Source organism: Amphiura filiformis, chromosome 17 (genome assembly GCF_039555335.1).
Source record: "Amphiura filiformis chromosome 17, Afil_fr2py, whole genome shotgun sequence".
Lineage (NCBI taxonomy): Eukaryota > Metazoa > Echinodermata > Ophiuroidea > Amphilepidida > Amphiuridae > Amphiura > Amphiura filiformis.
Window position 1 is genome coordinate 31,120,193 of NC_092644.1, and position 20,625 is coordinate 31,140,817.

The window sequence follows — 20,625 nt, forward strand, 5'->3', positions numbered from 1 at the left end:
AAAATTCAAATCGAGTTCCAAAAACAACTTTGCAGATGATGTTTGATACGGCATTATTGAAATGCCAAGTAAGATCGACAGCTTGACCTTTAAGGCTAGCTAATTCCTCGATCAGATATGTGCTTTCTCTACTAATCAGTCCCAGAACAACGCCAAATATGGATTAAAAGACCTTTGACCTTGGATGTACAACAGCATGTTATGATCTAATGGGAAACTGAAACTGTGCACATCAACACACACCATTTCTATCAAAAAGGCAACGGCCGATATAATTTGAAACCACATAAATTACTAGAGTTGGTTCTTCTCTTGGATTTGGACCAAGCTTTAGAATATCGACTGTTGCGTTTTGAAATAAAACAAACCAGAAATTTATCACCCATTGTAAAAGATATGGCACATGTACCGAATACATGTACATACATTGGCTGACCTTATTTTGACTAGAGACATACAGTGTCGTGGTTTTTAACACACTTTGATCCTGTGTAAAGTTCGATGACTTTTTCCCGCCAAAAGCTACTCCAGTTCAATTGCTATCATGCAGTTTTGTGTAGCCTATGATGTCAACTACCTATGGTAAAAGTGCAGCTTTGTCCCCTACCTCCCAACTCTCCGGGCTCACACACTACTACTTACATGTTCTGCCAAAGGCCTTGACTTGTATTTCATTTTCGCCTCGATCACTCAGTTTTGTATCTTGAAAAGCCTCACGTATTGCATTGTATTCATTCAAAACTACGATAGGCATCCCGAGTGCTGTGAACGAAAATACTTGCCCATGTTTGTAACCAAGCTTTATCAAAAACTTGTAGAGTGGTTCGCCTTTGTAGAGCGCGTAAGCGATGTTGGGAGCAAAGCCAATGTAAGGAATTGGAGTCCATGGTCCTGGCGGTAAGTTGATCTTTTTGGAAAGAATGAAGAACACAGTCACAAGTATAACAAACACAAGTAAAATGTTAGTAACAGATGATCCGGTAATCATTGATAGAAATACTGAACTTGACGCCATAAATATAAAACCAGCAACAAATCTGTGTCAACATGCTAAAATTGGTTATTTGGATATAATGTAATTTTTAAGGTGGTATTTGAGGCATATTCCAGAACTTAGTAAATGATTGATCTGAGTATTTTTATTTATTTATTTATTTATAACATTCGGCGAAACGCCAGGCTAAACCCAATATTGACAAGCAATAAATTGAAGGGATGCCTATACATGAATAACATCAAAAACAAGGAGTATGTTTTAAACAGATTAATTGAGTAGGGTAAAGTACACTGCACCTCTTGTTTTGAGCAAATCAGACATACGGTTTCCATAAAACATCAATTTATACTTTCTTTGTATCCAATTGTTTTTATCAATAATCAATATAGCTAATGTTTTTATCAATAAATAATATAGCAAAAATCAGTGATAATATGTTCTATTGTATTTTATAGTCTAGCAGCTCTCTAATTTGCATATTTACATAATTAATTAGCTAATTTGCAAATTTGGGCAAAGTCATTAGGAACACCAAGATATAAACCAATAATCTGCTAGATAAAAATGTTGTGAACATTTATGCATTGTTTTTTTAGCAAAATATTGGTAAGATTGACATAATTATTAATGAGCACTTTGAGCATAGTAGCTTTTAGCTATTATTTGTATTGATTATTGATAGAAAACAATACAATACAAAGAAATTTAAAATGTGTTTATTATAAAAACATATATAAATATATATCTGCATATGCATGTCATGTTTTCATTTGTAATTTCATGTTTAATTGTGCTAGTGTGCGATGCGTAATTCTTTCCCTGTATATAATTAGAGCGTTGGCAAGATTCAGATGTTCCGGTCATTGTCTTCGTGTTGAGACAGGAAGGAGGGATAATTTGGAATAATATGAGCGCATTTATATCCATCTTGATTTGTGATAAGGGAAGATGAGTTCCACTTCGAATTCCTTTTTAACTTAAGTGCAGTTAATTTGGTGAGTTTAGGCACAGGTATTTCCCTCCCTGTTCAGACTGGAAGGAAACGATGAAATATTTCCGTCATTTTCATCCTATAAAAGGATTTTAAAAGAAATTGCTTATTGCCACAATTCACTACTCTTTAACATTTCAATGTTTGATATATGTATATGTTTCTAAAATATTTGAAATTATATTATTTTATGTGTGAAATGTGTCGATGGTCTTTATTTGATTTATAAATAAAACTCTCCATTGGTAGAGATTGAATAGAAATTTAAGTGTTTCTACTTTTTCATACACGGAATGTTTGATTCGTCAAGTTTATAGCTATATCAAAAACAGTCAAATAAACTTTACAGAAAAGTAAACCAAAATAACACAGACAAAGACCGTTGTGTAAGATATTTAAAAATCCAGATGGCTTATCCTTCAGAATCTGATTTCCTGGATATAAATATTACCGAAAATAAGCAAAAAACACTTTAAAAAAGAGGATACCAGATTTAGTCACGTTTAGTGACTCTCAGTTTGTACGGTTCAGGATGTAGGACAAGCCCGTCGATTGGTTTCAAGGTAGGCATCGGTGCGTCCTCAGATGTCTTCTCAAATTTGAACTGATGCAGAAGATGGGTAAAGAAGATAAAGAGTTCTTGTCTCGCGAGTGCTTCACCAAGACAAACACGGCGCCCTACAACAAAAAGGATAAAAATATATTTTCATAGAATAAGAAAATGTCATAATGGGCATATCTACGCTGGATAACAAAATGGTGACGAAGGAAATTTTAAAGATGAGCTGTCAATGACTGGCTAACAGAAAAACTTTATTTGGTTTCTTTAATAGTTTGGGTTTAAACGCTTTGCTGAATTAACTAATTCGTCCAGACATTTTCGCGCATATCAAGCTTTCCTAGCATAAATTTGATTTTCATGATGAGCAATAATATTGTATTTTTACTTTTCAGAAAAGGGGATAATGGCGTAAATGTGATATGCTGTAGAATCAGTAATATCTTTGCTAACATAAAAACTTAACTTGGTTTCTTTCCTAGTTCAAGTTCCGAAACGCTATCCCAAACTTTCTTGTTGCCGAGTATTTATGACCTGGTCATAAATTTTGTCCAGTCGGTAGGCCCCCTCGTCTTTATTCATAGTGTCTTTTCCTCTGCTCCTGATCCAGATTGCTTCCTTTAGCCAGCGTGTAGTTCTGTCAGATTCTTGGTCAATAACTTGAGCCTCCTCCCACCCAATTATGTGGTTTTGATTAGCAACATGTTCGGCAATGGCAGATTTGTGCATTTTACCATTTTTAACTATAACTTGAGCTGTGAATATCCTATCCTCATTTTAGCGGTAAAACCCACATTGTCAATACCAACCAATTCAAAAAACATGGTGCCAGATTGCTAGGGGTACAATGAGACTGGCAGTCATCTTCAAAATGGCTGCCATTTTAACCTTTTTCACTATAACTGGAGTTTTGAATATCCTACGAGTCTCATTTTAGTGGTAATATCCACATTATCAATACCAACAAGTTAAAAAACATGGTGCCAGATTGCTAGGGGAACAATGACATAACAGCTATCTGGAATTTCAAAATGGCTGCCATTTATGGTCTAATGATAACAATGACTCTAGCTCTGAATGTCCTATAAAGTTCTTCACCTGTCATGAGAAATGCTCACATATTTGTAAATTACTAATGAATTGAAAATGCATTTTAGTTTCACTTTTACAACTTTCAGTCATTGTACAAGTTACTGCACTTGTACACTTTACTCCACAGTCTCCAGTTGTACCCTTCTGTGAACTTGTTTTGTAATACATCAAGGATTAAACGCTATTATGGTAATTAACCCCATACATACACAAAGGGACGCATTCTTTTTCTCACATTCATTTGACTCAATAGAACAGCCACAAAATATGGTACAGTTCAGTCTATTATTCCTTCGGCACTAATTGCAGCAATTATTGTCACATATTTACTAAAAAAATTCATATTTCAACAAATGGGTCACTGCTGCTGCTAGCTGGATGCAGCGAGAGGCAAAGTTGTCATCACTGGTAGGAATTGTCCATCAACAACATCACAGCCATAATGCTGGGGTCGTGGTAACTCTGGACTTGGGACAACATCATTGTGCCAAATCATTGTCTCATGATGTCTGGTACAAGTGAAGCTCCAGTTGGCGGCAGCTTTTTCAAGAGCCACCACCTAACATCTGCTACATTCACCGACTCATCGTACTTTTGCCAGTGTCGTTCTATAAAATGGTTTGCTATTTTATGCTAAGTCAGAGCTCGTTTTAATATTTTAGTGTATCTCGAGATTAGAGATAAACTATACTGTCAATGACTGCAACACATTTTGCAGCAGAGGTATCAGTTTCCCACACAAGTTTTTCCTGGTTGCTCCTGAATTTGCTTGTATAGAAACATAAGCAGAGACAGTTGCTGATATAACCACACAGATAAAGCAAAAACACACAATGAACACATAAAAGCAACGGCCAAGCTTCAGGAGGAGAATGCTGCTCTCCTCACACATATCATCAACCATTTCAGAAAGTTTGTTTGCAAATGAATGTGACAAAGTGATCAACTTCGTTACAAAAGTAATTATACCTGACGAATTCCAGTAAGAAAAAGAAATATTTGCCAAATATCATCAAGACAGAATCACAACAGGAAATGTGAATTTGTAGGCTCCAATGAAATGCTGCAGCTCAAGATGTGGTCATCAGCTGGGATGAAAGTGAAAGTCAATATTGGCGATCAGCTGGTATAACTCAGGGATGGGCACTCTTTCATCGCTTGCTTATTGTCTCGAGAGCACGAGATATTGACTTCAGAGAGGCGGTTGACACCAATGAGTGTTCAGTTGTACCAAGATCTTTGTTTGCAGCTGTTTGTTTCTTTCTTCATGCTACATTCAAGACTAGCTTAATGTCAATCCTTGAAGGAGTAACAAAGACAATACATACACTGCCTGAGGTAATGGATGGTGAGACTGCTGCACAATCTGATACATCTGCTGAAAATGTGTTGCAGTCTTCACATTGATGGTATGGCAGAGGTTTTGGCAGGCGTTGAAAGAACGGTACTGGCAAAAAGTATACACTTTATGATGAAGTGTAGTTTGTGTTGTTGGTGAGTCTCTGAAAACAATAACATGTAGAGTGACTAACAAACACCAAGTTTACCAATACATCATTTCCCAAGACGTGCATGCAGATATGTTTGCCCATCTGAAGACTATAAAGATGAACTACATAAGGTAACAAAATCCTTAGGCAAATGGTCTTGTTATTACTTGACGAGACCCAGCAAAAGCCACACATAGAGAAGTTGAAAGTCTCTCAGGCTCCCAAGAAAAAGTCAATTTTACATTGATATGGCATTTATTTTACATAAATATGGTACAGTGCAGTCTATTATTCCTTCGGCACTAATTGCAGCAATTATTGTCACATTTTGACTAAAAAAATTCACATTTCAACAAATGGGTCACTGCTGCTGCTAGCTGGATGGAGCGGGAGGCAAAGTTGTCATCACTGGTAGGAATTGTCCATCAACAACATCACAGCCATAATGCTGGGGTCGTGGTAACTCTGGACTTGGGACAACATCATTGTGCCAAATCATTGTCTCATGATGTCTGGTACAAGTGAAGCTCCAGTTGGCGGCAGCTTTGTCAAGAGCCACCACCTAACATCTGCTACATTTTGTTAAAACTGTGCGAGGCAAATTACAACTTACTAAATGCTTCAATGGCAGACAAGACTGCATCGGATGCATCTCTCTGCTACACCAAGCTGTGAAAGTGCATACACTATATCATTATCTGAGTCAAGTTCTTTCAGCGTCTGCCAAAACTGCAGCTTTGCCTTGCCAGCAAATCTTCAAGTGATGTCTGCCCCAATAGTGCGTGGAATCCAGAGAGAGATGCTGCCTTTCCGACACTCAAACCATTGTAGTTATTACCCCTGCAACTGTCACAAAAGATTATCTTTACAAAGATTTGGGTAGCATTCTAATGGCTAAGACTAGGACATCTGTATCTGGGGAATAAATCTAGATGGACATGTGCTGAGACATTAATACAATGTAGAATTAGATTTCTTCTTGGAAACATGAGAGACCTTCTACATCTCTAATGCAAATGCACTTCATCATAGTCACCGACTCATCGTACTTTTGCCAGTGTCGTTCTATAAAATGGTTTGCTATTTTATGCTAAGTCAGAGCTCGTTTTAATATTTTTAGTGTATCTTGAGATTAGAGATAAACTATACTGTCAATGACTGCAACACATTTTGCAGCAGAGGTATCAGTTTCCCACACAAGTTTTTCCTGGTTGCTCCTGAATTTGCTTGTATAGAAACATAAGCAGAGACAGTTGCTGATATAACCACACAGATAAAGCAAAAACACACAATGAACACATAAAAGCAACGGCCAAGCTTCAGGAGGAGAATGCTGCTCTCCTCACACATATCATCAACCATTTCAGAAAGTTTGTTTGCAAATGAATGTGACAAAGTGATCAACTTCGTTACAAAAGTAATTATACCTGACGAATTCCAGTAAGAAAAAGAAATATTTGCCAAATATCTTCAAGACAGAATCACAACAGGAAATGTGAATTTGTAGGCTCCAATGAAATGCTGCAGCTCAAGATGTGGTCATCAGCTGGGATGAAAGTGAAAGTCAATATTGGCGATCAGCTGGTATAACTCAGGGATGGGCACTCTTTCATCGCTTGCTTATTGTCTCGAGAGCACGAGATATTGACTTCAGAGAGGCGGTTGACACCAATGAGTGTTCAGTTGTACCAAGATCTTTGTTTGCAGCTGTTTGTTTCTTTCTTCATGCTACATTCAAGACTAGCTTAATGTCAATCCTTGAAGGAGTACCAAAGACAATACATACACTGCCTGAGGTAATGGATGGTGAGACTGCTGCACAATCTGATACATCTGCTGAAAATGTGTTGCAGTCTTCGCATTGATGGTATGGCAGAGGTTTTGGCAGGCGTTGAAAGAACGGTACTGGCAAAAAGTATACACTTTATGATGAAGTGTAGTTTGTGTTGTTGGTGAGTCTCTGAAAACAATAACATGTAGAGTGACTAACAAACACCAAGTTTACCAATACATCATTTCCCAAGACGTGCATGCAGATATGTTTGCCCATCTGAAGACTATAAAGATGAACTACATAAGGTAACAAAATCCTTAGGCAAATGGTCTTGTTATTACTTGACGAGACCCAGCAAAAGCCACACATAGAGAAGTTGAAGGTCTCTCAGGCTCCCAAGAAAAAGTCAATTTTACATTGCATTAATACCACAGCAAATGGTTCCATGTCTCTCATGGTTTATTTGACAGATACAGATATCCTCGTCCTAGCTATATAAACTCTACCCACAAGTCTTTAAAGATACGTTCTTTGTGAGAGGAGTTGCAGAAAACGTAGAATAATCTGCTTGCGCCCATCTACAATATGCCTTGGTGCTGGGAAGGGAGCGTCTTTTTGTGGATTCCATGCTCTATCGGAGGCAGACATCACTGGATATGCTCGCAAGGCAAAACTGCCAGCAGCATATAGTTTTGGCAGGTGCTGAAAGAACTTGACTCATAATAGTGTATGCATTTTCACAGGTTGGTGTAGAAGAACGACCATCTGCTATTGAAGCATACAAGTGGTATTTGCCTCACACAAATATAACATATGTTAGGTGGTGGCTCTTGAAGAAGAGACGACAGGTTCACTCAAAGGGTCTGCTGCCATATAAATATCAGCTATCATGAGAACGCATACCAGACGATGATTTGAATTGGTACAATAATATCGTTCCAATTCCAGAGTTACCATGACCCACAGCATTATGGCTGGGATGATTTCTGGAAATTATGCAGTAATGACCACGTGACAACTATCGCTGCAAGTGTCGAAGAAACGTAATGAATCGTACCGAACTTTATGGCTGTTCTATTGAGTCAGATAAATATGAGAATAAGAAAATGTGTACCTATGAGATGTTAAAGATGATAGTTGTAATGAACTATAATGTGTATAATACTGTTTTAACAGATTTACTTATAAAACAAATTCAGTATTAAAAAAGTGTTCAAGTGGAGTAACTTGCACAAATGACTGAAAGACATGCCTTTTCAGTTCAGTAGTGATTTACAAGCATTTAAGCAATTCTCATGAAAGGTGAAGAACTTTATACAACATTCAGAGCCAGAGTCATTGTTGAAAATAGACCCTAAATGGCCGCCATTTTGAAATTCCAGGTGCCTCTTTATCTCATTGTACCCCTAGCAATCTGGCACGATGTTTTTTGATCTTGTTAGTATTGACAATGTGGATATTACCGCTAAAATGAGACTCATAGGATATTCACAACTCAAGTTATAGTAAAAAATGTTAAAATGGCAGCCATTTTGAAAATCAAGATGGCTGCCAGTCTTATTGTTCCCCTAGAATGCTGGCACTACGTTTATTAGACTCCTAGGTATTGGAAATATGGGTATTGCCACCAAAATTAGCCTCGTGGGATATTCACAACTCGGGTTATAGTAACAATAATATCAAAAATGGCGGCCATTTTGAAAATCAAGATGGCCGCCTTCTGCCACACCTCAGATTTGTCCACCAAAACTTTTCTTGCTCTTTGGGACCTATAGAAGGTATCTAGATAGGTGAGATGTTTTAATCATTAAAATCCCACGGCCGACCACAGTCTCCCGGACTATGAAGTAAAAACCTGTTTCACAGTGGCCCATAGAACGGTATGTGTGTTATACCACAATTGGGGACGAGGCTTCACTTTTTCATTCATAACATCTAAACAGAATAAAATCTCACAGTGATTATGAGAAAAATATGAGCATTCTTCTGATGCCCAAATCTCCATTTTGATAGAAAAAATTGAGGGGGGGGGGCGGGGGTGAGGCTGTCAGATCATCCATCTTTAAATGGATTGAATGATGTTGAATTACGAAATAGAAACATCAATGTCGTTCCATGATATGGGAGTAATGGGACCTTGTCCTTTGATAGTATTTCATGCACAATCTGTAACAAAATTGGTTGGGCGATACTGATCCCATGATAATCATGGACGGCATTAACTAAAACAAAATAACTAGAAACAAATGTGGAAGTAATTTATTATGATATTTATACATAAAGACGGCTTTTTGAAACATATGGATATCATAAAAGGTAAGAGTTTGGTAAGCATGGGTGGTGTATGTGCAAGTAAATATGAGTCAGTATATAAACGCATAACTTTCTTTTGTTTGAAATGGATGGAATCCAGATTCAAATTGTTACGGTCACCTCAAATTAAATTACAATATCGAATGTAAGGCAAATAAAACCCGGTATTAATCTGTTTCATTACCTACCTACTCCAAATGGAATCAATTCATCCGGTTCAAGAAAGTTACCATCATCATCCAAAAATCGTTCTGGTCTGAACTCTTCTGGGTCTCCCCATATTTCAGGGCTGTGTCTCACTGCATACAAGTTAGAAATCACCACGCTATTCTTCGGGATGGTGTAGCCACGGAAAGTTGTCGTGTCTCCTGCTACATGAAATACAGACAGCGGTGCAAGTGAAGTGATTCGATCAAGCTCCGCAATAACGGATTGTGTATAAGGGAGATTCGGTTTATCAGCCAGCTTTGGTAACCGGTTACGACCGACTACCGTGTCGATTTCGCAATGTATGCGATCCTGCACCTTAGGGTATCGGATAAGGTATTGACTGCCCCACCGAAGTGTATTTGAAGTTGTGTCTGTACCAGCTAAGAACAGAAGTAATAATTGTCCGACCATATTATCTGGATGGCGGAAAGAACTAGGATCGTCGGATTTGTGAAGTCGTATCTCATTCAACCACAAATCGATTACGTCATTCAAGTTATTGAGGTCAAAATTTTTACGATGACTTTCAACCATTTCGTTTATGAATTCATGCAGCTCATCAAGAACTTTTTTAATTTCTTGCTTCGCTTTACTTGGGATGTTGATTGGAATATTCATTTCCAAGCCACCTGACCCTGCCAGTTCATTTTGACGATTCAAAAGATTCGTAAGCCGATGAATGCGCTCGTCGGAAAGTTCAAATCGGGTTCCAAAAACGACTTTACAAATAATGTTTGATACAGCATTATTGAAATGCCAAGTAAGATCGACAGCTTGGCCTTTAAGATTGGCTAACTCCTCTATCATATATGTGCTTTCTTTACTTATGGGCTCCTCAAAACGAGATGTTCCGACTCCAAATTGACGGAAGCATGCTAGAGCGAAAATCCGATATGGTCCCATGTCATCCCATTTGTTATCTGCAAGAAAATGATAAAACATAGTTCGGACTAAGCTAGTTAATATTATGATTTCACATTTCACATGACTATAAACAAAACAAACAGCCGATAAATCATGGTGAAATAGTAATTTTACACCTTGCTTGAGTGGTGGAAGAATGATGGAGATGTGTCGACCATGGAACACAGTTGTTTGATGTCATGTAAACTGCAGTCATTTTAAAGAAAAAGTGAACAATGATGGCGCTATTTATCTTAAATCTTGTTTGCATCTTTAGAAGGGGTAGACCATACCGCGGAAACATGGCATGTTGCCTCAGGGGATCGACGCTAAGTCAGGTACCGCGTGAGCAAAAGAAACTTCTCGCGTAAGATAAGCGATGTCGCCAGGTCTGAATTCGAGTACGCTTAGAGGGCACAGGCATGGAAAATTCCAATCTGTGTATTAATAATCTAAGGGGTAGACACTTGGACTTATTCCACCAGCCGTCTACACTGCGCATGTACTGTGTTATGCTTCGTAGTGACGACTGATTATCTTACAGTTCAAATTGTGGCAGACCCATGCTTGCGACTTTGGTTAATGCGCCATAGCACGACTGACTAGCTGCGCCCGTGTACCGCGTCGTGTGTACTGCGCCGTTGTGACAATATCACGATCTGAAGTTCTAAAAACAACAAACTCGGTCTTGGACACAACTGCGCATTCTCAGTGAAAGTTTGCAACCTGCTTAATATTCATGTGCAACCAGAATCTGGTTGCAAATTATTTATCATGAAATGTAAGGAATAGCTGATATTATTTGGGTAATTTGAATTTAAACTGTAAGTAAATATCGCCCTCAATTTGCACAAAAATGTGCAGAATAAAAATTACCACAAAAAGGCAAGAAAAGATTAATATAGAATCTATGTTAAAAAGAGCTATAAAATAAGCTAAAATATATGTGTATATTCGTGTAATAACTGTTGGTATTGTCTGGCTATGGCTATAAACTTGAATCAAACTTAGGCCTATATCATTTAAAGTGAACATTAGAGCCATAATATACGATTTGCAAATTTTAAGTCGAAATATCTAGATAAAGAACCCCTGGCTATTTTGGACGTTTTACGTGGAGTGCTATGTGGGACTTTTGTCTGAATATGGCATTATGTCAGCTGCTCTATTGACCTGACAAACATAACGAATTTAGCTGATTCCATTTAGCATGTTTAGATGTGAGCTGGGACATGTGTAAGCATATAGGCCTATACATAATGTACCAAAAATCAAGTTTGAACAAAATTAACAAAATTCCAATGTATATTATGGCTTTTACAACAACTAATAACTAATGGTTGAGGATGGTGATGTCGAAGACGTTGATGGTGATGGTGGTGGTCATCGTCGCCGCCATCGCCGCCGCCGCCGTATTGCTGCTGCTGCTGCAGTTGCTCTTTGCAATTTTAATTTCTACTCCTTGTAGGCCTTGACTTGCATTTCATTTTCACCTCTATCACTCAGTTTTGTATTTTGAAAAGCCTCACGTATTGCTTGCAATGGGTATTCATTCAGAACTACGACAGGCATCCCAAGTGCTGTGAACGAAAATACTTGTCCATGTTTGTTACCAAGCTTCATGAAAAACTTGTAGAGTGGTTCGCCTTTGTAGAGCGCGTAAGCGATGCTGGGAGCAAAGCCAATGTAAAACAACATTTATTTTCATTTTAGACTTTTTTATAGTCTATTTTTTCTTCATTTCAGCTTAATTTAGCAGTTGTCATGGTTGTGTGTAAATTCCTATTACTATTAGATACGTTGTAATAAAACACGATTTTAAATATTTGTATATTAATTTTCTCTGAGGGTTTGCAGCAAAATTGATATTTTATTTTCCTTGGTATGGGTTTCAGTTGTGGCTAGTAGTCAGGTAATGATGATGGTGATGATGATGATGATATGATGATGATGATGACGACGACGACGACGACGATGATGATGATAATTATGACGATGATGATGATGATGATGATGATGATGATGATGATGATGATGATGATGATGACGATGATGATGATGATGATGATGATGATGATGATAATTAATACACAAACGACAAGAGGAACAAACATGCCTAGCATGTAATTCTATTTTAACATGGAAATGTTTGACCTCTTATCTTCTCGCAAACTAAGATTATGCATATCTTATCTCTTCAATAAACATTGTAAAAGTCGATTTGGCCTTGACACGTGGGGCTTGCCGAAAATGTGAGCATGTCTACTAGTTCCATGCTGTGAGTGATACCATAGAAACGTGCTCTTTGTTTAAACATTACAAGTAACATGAGTGGCAAACATTAATGTTTCATATTGCTTACAACCCCCAAAGCAATGTTGGAGCCAATACTAGACCAATTGTCCGTTCCTGTCTCAGTATCAAAACAACATTGACTGGTGGGTGGGGAGGGATTGAAATTCATACTAAATTAAATCCCTCATCACTGCCATCATCGTCACCATCACGACTCTAATAATCATCTGACATCAGTTGTATTATCCATCATCATCTAAACCATCATCATTATCACCATCATCATCACCATCATCATCATCATCGTCGTCGTCATCGTCATTTACACTTTTACACATTTACAAGTCATCAGAAAAACAAAATATTTTAAACAAATTATTGTTTTATTACTGTGCGCACAGTTTGCAACAACAACATCAACTGCTAGATTATGCTCAAATGAAAAATAAAATAGACTTTCAAAAATCTATAATGAAAAAATATTTTGTTGTAAGGAATTGGATTCCATGGTCCTGGCGGTAAGTTGTTCTTTTAAGATTGAAAGAAGAACACAGTCACAAGTATAACAACCAGAAGTAAAATGTTAGTAAACGATGACCCGGAAATCATTGATAAAAAGCTGAACTTGCTGCCATTTTGGATTCGACACAAATATGAAACCAGCAGCATCTGTATCAACATGCTACTTTGACTACAATGTAATTTGTGTAGTTAGCAACCTGGACAACCGATTCTTTTTGTTCTGCAAGGCTCACTCAGTCATTTAATGAGGCAATACAAACGATCGAATTTGGTGTTGAAATGAGCTAAATTTTGAGTTACACCTTTTCAATGTAAAATTAATTTTCTCGGCCAAATAAAAAGCAATCATTTTCATTTTTCAGTAAATGTCAGGTCAAATTGTAGTGCTTGATACTGTATTTTTTTTTCAAATCCTAGTGTTAAACTTAGGCGTGAAATTCAGTCACTTCGTGTAAGATTTTCGATTTTGATAGGCTTAAACTCTGCCAGCGAGCCTTTTTTGGATCAACCTTTTAGCTTTTCAAAGTAATATAGTTCGCTAATGAAGGATTTTTCCCAACTTTCTAACGCACATCACCGTGAGCGATATATCATAGTTTTGTCAGAATTTCCGTTTTGATTTCACCATTTTTTACTCCCGCCTGAAATTGTTTCAAAATCAACGCGTGAAATCCAAGGCTAATACTAGCATTGTGGATCGATATCCCTGGGTTTGTGTTTGTTTAAAACTGCTTTTGGAAACCCACCGAAAGTCATAGGCCCTAATGAAGCAGCCAAAACAATACCAGGTTAAACATGGAATTTTATAAAAACTTATTAAATAACCTTAAGGGAAAAAAAACATTTGTGGCAACAATAAGCCTTGCATTGGAAGTCATGGTTAAAGTGTGTTGAGTACCACCCCAAAGTTTCCCTACATACACCCCCACTACCCACCTCACACACCTCTGCACCCACCCCACCCCATAGGCCTACATGTACATGATATTACATAATAATATATAGCATGATAGCTATACATTTAGGTATACGCCTACATGTCAAATTAAAAACAAACCCGAACACAAGTCTGAAGGGTGTAATGAAAATGGCAACCCGCGATGGGGGGCGGGGGTGGGGGGGGTAGGTCATACAAAATTCACCTGGAGATAGGAGGGACAGAAGATTAAAATCCCGTATAATAACACGCTGATTTTTCTAGGTTTGGACCGTGCATTTTCCCATGGACCTCAAGCGTGCGTCTCTTTTAAGAGAAAATACGGACTAACCTAGGTAAACAAACAAACAGACAGACAAAATGGTTTTCATAATCATGGAATCCATATAAATTGATATTGCAGGCTATCACGGGAGCAAATTTTTAAAATTCACCTCATTTACCAGAAAACCCAATTGGGGATTTGGGCTACTAAATCGCTGGTCGGGCAATATTTGCCTTTCAATGGAAAATTGCCCTGGATGACAACAATGAAAATATCGACTATTTCTGCTGGTTGCTCACGAGATAATAGTACTGAGTTTGACATTTTCGGAGCATGAAGGGAAAAGGGGAAAATAAAAACGGAAATTCTGACAAAACTATAATATATAGACCCACACGATGTGCGTTACAGAGGTGGGAAATATCTTTCTTGAGCAAACTATATTAGTTTGAGACGAAAAAAAACCAATTCCGTAAAAAGCTCGCGGGCGAACTCAAGGCCTATAAAAATCAAAAATATTACACTAAAAGACACAATTTGATGCTTATTTTAACACCAGGATTTTAAAAAAAATATATATATCCAAGCACCAAGTTTTTAACTGACATTACTGAAGAAAAAAAAAATTGCTTTATATTTGACCGAGAAAATTAATTTCATAGCAAAAGGTGTATCTCTGAATTGTGCTGATTTTAACATGTATCGATCGACTTTTAGCGCGACTAAGCATTTCTAAAGAATCGGTTGTCCAGGTGGCTGACTGAAGTGCTTCCAACATAATCATGATGACGTGGCACACAGTGTATAGTGAACCTATGCTCTAAGGGACTGTACAATAATTATGAGCCTCCCGGGGGAGAAAATGTCCAAATGACCGCCAAAAAATGCCCCCCCCCCTGGCCACCCGTAAAATCTTTGCCACCCCCTCCCCCCGCACATGCCAAATTTATGGAATCATGTGCCACCCCCTCCCCCCGTACATGATTCCATAAGCCTTTTAAGAGCATTTTATTTTAAAAGCGCTCCATCATGAATGTGTGCCAAATATTGATGGTCCCTCCCTCTCGGCATGCCAAAAAATGCTTGCCCCCTCCCCCTTCCCCCAATTTTACCCTCGCACCATGGCTCATAGTTATTGCACACATCCCCTAACCAAGGCACTGGGTAATAGCATCCATGCATGTTGAGTGCTGTGCTCAGCGACAGAAAAAATTCTTTTAAAAATGAAGTTATCAATAAAAATTACTCACATTTTACAATTGAATTGTACACTATATTGATTTTCCTCCTACATCAACCAATTCAATAATATAACCGTTATTTTTCTACCGTTCTTTCTGCTGTTTTTCAAAAATAATGTGGGTACAGCGCGCGAGGAAGTAAGACAAAGATGCCAATTTCTTTGAATTTCATTTATCATAAGTTATGGTTCCGTTAACCGTAAACAACAAAGCCAGCCTAAAGATGTAAAATATAAATTGAAAGATACTTCAGTATTGTTGATGTATTAGTGATCTACTACTGATAAGCGAGCGCATGCAAGCCAGATCCATTTATTTTAAAGTAGCTATCTACTGCTGATAAGGCTATTGATGAAGTAGGTAGGCTCTACGCTATGCAGATAAGGGTATGAATGTATCTTTCTACTGATGATAAGGGTGTTGAAAAAAGGGAAAGGGAACAAATAAAGGCTAAAATAGTGTCAGAAGTGGAATCATTTTGATTAAAAGTACATGCTTTATTCAAAACATTTATCAATTTATAACATCTCCGTAGGTTCCATATTTTTAAGATAAGTAGGCCTATTTGTTTGTTTGTTTGTTTGTCCCATGAGAGACACATGCTATGACGAAAATCCATGGACCGTGTTAATCTTTTTGCGGTACCTGTCGTTAATGATAATAAAAGCACAAAAAAGTGTGTCAGAAGTGGGATTCGAACCCACGCCTCCATTCGGAGACCAGAATCCCCAATACAGCACAGAACCATGCCGTAAGGAATTGTCCTTGAGTCTGGCGCCTTAGACCACTCGGCCATCCTGACACGATGTCAGCATCAACAGCAACTTCGAATGTAAACTTCCGAATAGTAACTCGAACAAAAAATTAATTTCCAGATATTTCATCATTAAAACTAAAAAGAAGTGTATCATCTCTCTCTCTGTGTCAGGTGGCGCTGTGTAGCGCTGCTGTGGTCTTCACAAGAGTACGCCATCTCACTCGATCTGATGCCAAGTGCGTTGCACCTTGCATTCCCTGGTTAGAAACCAGCTTCACGTAGTCCAAGATGTTGGTGGACGTCCTCTTCCTCGTTTGCCTTCCATAGCCCCTTGCAAAATCTGTTTTTCTACACCTCCATGTTTCCTGACAATATGGCCAAAGTACTTCAGCTTTCTCTCCATTATGCCGCTTCTGATGGTTAGACTTGTACCAATCTTGTCGAGGATCCAGGAATTTGTTCTCCTGTCTTTCCATGTCACTCGTAGAAGCCTCCTGTAACACCACATCTCAAAAGCATCTACTCTTTTCCTATCATTCTTGGTCATAGCCCAAGACTCGCATCCATAAGTGGCAATGGAAAACACAGTTGCACGAAATAGGCGTACCTTGAGGTCAATGGATAGGCCTCTGCTTTTCCATATGCTTGACATGCCCTGCACAGTTGTCCTTGCAATAGCCAGTCTTCTCTTAATTTCAGTTGTGCTGTCACCACTGTTGTTAATCATTGAACCCAGATATTCAAATTGCTTCACCTCCTCAATCTGCTGTCCATCTATCACAAACTCATCACTTTTCCGCTCTCTGTCTACAACCATTATTTTTGTCTTCTTTGTGTTCAGGAGAAGGTGTTTTTCTTCGCTGGCCTCTTTGATGCGCTTCAAAAGATCAATCAGCTCTACTCTGCTGCTACAAATAAGAGTGGTATCATCGGCGTACCTCAGGTTAGTAATTCTTGTACCGCTAAACTTCACTCCACCTTCAAACCCCTCTAAAGCTGTTCTCATTATGTCTTCAGAGTAGATGTTAAATAGGTTTGGTGATAGCACACAGCCCTGTCGTAAGCCTCTTCCAATCTTGAACCAATCTGTGTCTCCACTACTTGTTCTGACTGCCGATTCTTGGTCTTCATATAAGCAGCTGATCAGATTCACAAGATGACTTGGGAAACCCATCTTTTTCATAGTTTCCCACATCTGAGGGTGGCTAACACAGTCAAAAGCTTTACTGTAATCTATGAAGCACATGTAAAGAGGAAGTCTATGCTCTCTGCATTTCTCAATCACATTCCTGATATTGACAATTTGGTCCCTAGTACCCCTTCCTTCACGAAATCCTGCCTGCTCATCAGATATTTCTTGCTCCATTTTGTTCTTCATTCTCTTGATGATGATCTTCAGAAGCACTTTACTTGCATGACAAATCAGGCTGATGGTCCGGTGATTGGCACACTCTTTCAAATTTCCTTCTTTGGCAATGGAATAAATACTGCCCTGCACCAGTCTCTCGGCCATTTCTTCTTTTTCCAGATGATACCACATAGACGCCACATTAGGTCTATCCCTTCTTTCCCAGTTGCCTTCCACAACTCAGAAGCTACATTATCAATGCCAGGTGACTTAGCATTTTTCATTTGTTCCATGGCAAGCTCAACTTCAGATCTCAATGGTGGAGGTTCTTCCTCACTCGTTTCACACTGTACATACACCTTGTCATCTTGTGCCTCAAACAGCTGGGAACTATACTGAACCCATCGCCTTTTGATGTCTACACTTTCGGTAAGATCAAATCAGTGCATTTTCACATTAAAGTCTTTCATCTTTTTCAGAAATCCTTCAAAATTAATCATGGCATTTTAAAATAGCACTTTGCTATTGCAGTCTCAGCGACAGAAAAAAATGCTTTTAAAAATAAAGATATCAATAAAAATCACTCAAATTTTGCAATTGAATTGTACAATCTATGATTTTCTTCCTGCATCAATCATTTCAATAATATTACCGTTATTTTTCTACCGTTCTTTCTGCTGTTTTTCAAAATGAATTAAAAAAAACAATAAAAGACGCCAATTTCTTTGAATTTCATTTGATCATAAATTATGGTTCCGTAAACCGTAAACAACAAATACATCTGCAGCCTAAAAATGTAAAATATAAATTGAAAGAAATTGTTTATAGCTTAGGCCTGCTGATAATTATTGTTAATGTATCATAGCAGTTACGTACTACTGATAATCGAGTGCATGCAAGCCAATCCATAGAAAGTAGCTATCTTCTGCTGATAAGGCTATTGATGAAGTAGCTAGGCTCTATGCTATGCAGATAAGGATATGCCTATGATGTATCTTTCTACTGCTGATAAGGGGGTTGAAAAAAGGGAAAGGGAAAAAATAAAGGCTAAAATATTGTCAGAAGTGGAATCATTTTGATTAAAAGTACATGCTTTATTCAAAACATTTATCAATTTATAACATCTCCGTAGGTTCAATATTTTTAAGATAAGTATTTGTTTGTTTGTTTGTTTGTCCCAAAAGCTAGAGACACATGCTATGATGAAAATCTATGGACCGTGTTAATCTTTTTGCGGTACTTGTTGTTAATGATAATGAAAGCACAAAAAAAGTGTGTCAGAAGTGGGATTCGAACCCACGCCTCCATTCGGAGACCAGAATCCCCATATACAGCACAGAACCATGCCGTAAGGATTTGTCCTTGAGTCTGGCGCCTTAAACCACTCGGCCATCCTGACACGATGTCAGCATCAACAGCAACTTCGAATGTAATCTTGTGAATAGTAACGCGAACAAAAAATTAATTTTCAGATATTTCATCATTAAAACTAAAAAGAAATATTATTGTATATGCTTGGAACAAAACAGCGCATTTTAAATGCGACAGAAAAATGCTTTCAATTGTTTACGCAAACTTTTCTAATACTTTTGCACTAATTGTACAATCTATTGATTTTCCTTCCACATCAACCGTTTCAATAATAATACCGTTATTTTTCTACCGATCTTTCTGCTGTTTTTCAAAGGCGGCGAACTATAAAAATGAAAAGATTTGGCTATAAAGCGATTCTCTTATAAATGCATCTACGCACAGTTTCCATCTCGATACACTCCGAGTACACAGATTTTCCAAGCACATCGAGTCTAGCCTCGACACAGTCTGAGTTTATACTACTCGGTCAGTGCATAACATCGATAAGAGCTGCGTGATATCTAGCTGGTGCATGGTGACTATGTAGTAGAAAATACAGCATTATATAAATATCGCTTTAAACTTTCTGATCGGGACTGATGTATTAGAAAGAAAAAACTCACCGCTACATGATGATGTAAACCTTGAAAGAAAATAATGTAAAACATTACTTCTGGAGTAGAAATATGCAATGACTCGGGATGAGATTCTAAATGCTATCTTCAGTAGATATAGCGAAAACATCCTAAAACGCGCACGGTTACTCTGCCCGAATTTAAAAAATCGGAATTCGGCCTATATGCCGCGCTATTTTTTTTATTTTTTTTTTAAGGGGAGGTAAAATAGAGAAACAGGCAGATGATAATCTCTGCTTTATAAGCCGTTTTAAATTTTGGTCAGCTTTGTCATTTTTACATTTCTTTATAGCTCTGCAGTCGGCCTAATGCCGATTTTCTCTGAGCGCGCACCCCCGTTAAACGCAGTTTTGCCATTTCACGCCGTACTGAATCATCATCTACAACGCGTGCTAGGCAATGTTGTTGTTGTTTTTGTTTTTTTGGGATTTTTTTAATATTATTTTTTATTATTATTATTTTGCTTGCTATCTTCTGAAGATAGCAATTTTGGTCAGCTTCGTCATTTTAACATTTCTTTTTAGCTTTGCATTCGGCCTAGTGCCGATTTTTATACTAACAGAAAATGTGACGAGACATGCCGTAATTTGCTCGATTCTGGTGCCGGTGTCTATAGAGCTCCTGCATTGATTTACATGGGTAATGTTAAAATTGAAATATCTCAAGAACCGAATACCGTATGACGCTGAAGCAAACTTTGAAATAAAGCTTTTACATTTCTCTATCTGTTTTATGTCATTTTGGTGTTTGTCGGATTCGTGTGATTTTGCTATCAACTGCAAATAGCTCAAATTTAAATGCCCGTTGGTTGTCGTTTTTGTCTGCTGGGGCATACCACAAAAAAGCTTTCCAGAGACTTTACGTGCTAAATAGGGGTCACGTTTTCTAAATGCTAGGCCTGTCTTCAGTAGATATAGCGAAAATAATCCTAAAATGCGCACGG

At 37.9% G+C, this 20,625-nt stretch overlaps 1 protein-coding gene and 2 non-coding genes across 3 annotated transcripts; all 3 read right to left on the reverse strand.

Moving 5' to 3' along the window:
• Positions 1-2,469: 2,469 nt before the first annotated feature.
• On the reverse strand, positions 2,470-10,364 carry LOC140137610 (cytochrome P450 2U1-like). The gene is made up of 2 exons (XM_072159346.1): positions 9,405-10,364; positions 2,470-2,666 (listed from the first exon to the last, which is right to left on the reverse strand). Exons 1-2 carry the CDS (start codon positions 10,327-10,329, stop codon positions 2,482-2,484), a joined length of 1,110 nt encoding a protein of 369 aa, XP_072015447.1. The 5' UTR covers positions 10,330-10,364; the 3' UTR covers positions 2,470-2,481.
• A 5,904-nt stretch (positions 10,365-16,268) lies between these two features.
• On the reverse strand, positions 16,269-16,391 carry Trnal-caa (transfer RNA leucine (anticodon CAA)). Its single transcript has 2 exons — positions 16,354-16,391; positions 16,269-16,314 (listed from the first exon to the last, which is right to left on the reverse strand). It is a non-coding gene; the product is annotated as a tRNA-Leu (tRNA).
• A 2,578-nt stretch (positions 16,392-18,969) lies between these two features.
• Trnal-caa (transfer RNA leucine (anticodon CAA)) lies at positions 18,970-19,093 on the reverse strand. Its single transcript has 2 exons — positions 19,056-19,093; positions 18,970-19,015 (listed from the first exon to the last, which is right to left on the reverse strand). It is a non-coding gene; the product is annotated as a tRNA-Leu (tRNA).
• Positions 19,094-20,625: the final 1,532 nt, after the last annotated feature.

What these genes read in the sequence shown, in the direction of transcription:
- LOC140137610 (XM_072159346.1), bottom strand. Translation starts at nt 10,329, where the DNA reads ATGGGACCATATCGGATTTTCGCTCTAGCATGCTTCCGTCAATTTGGA. An exon ending in ATTGATTCCATTTGGAGTAG is followed by an intron (nt 2,667 to 9,404) that starts GTAGGTAATGAA and finishes TTTTTGTTGTAG; the next exon opens with GGCGCCGTGTTTGTCTTGGT.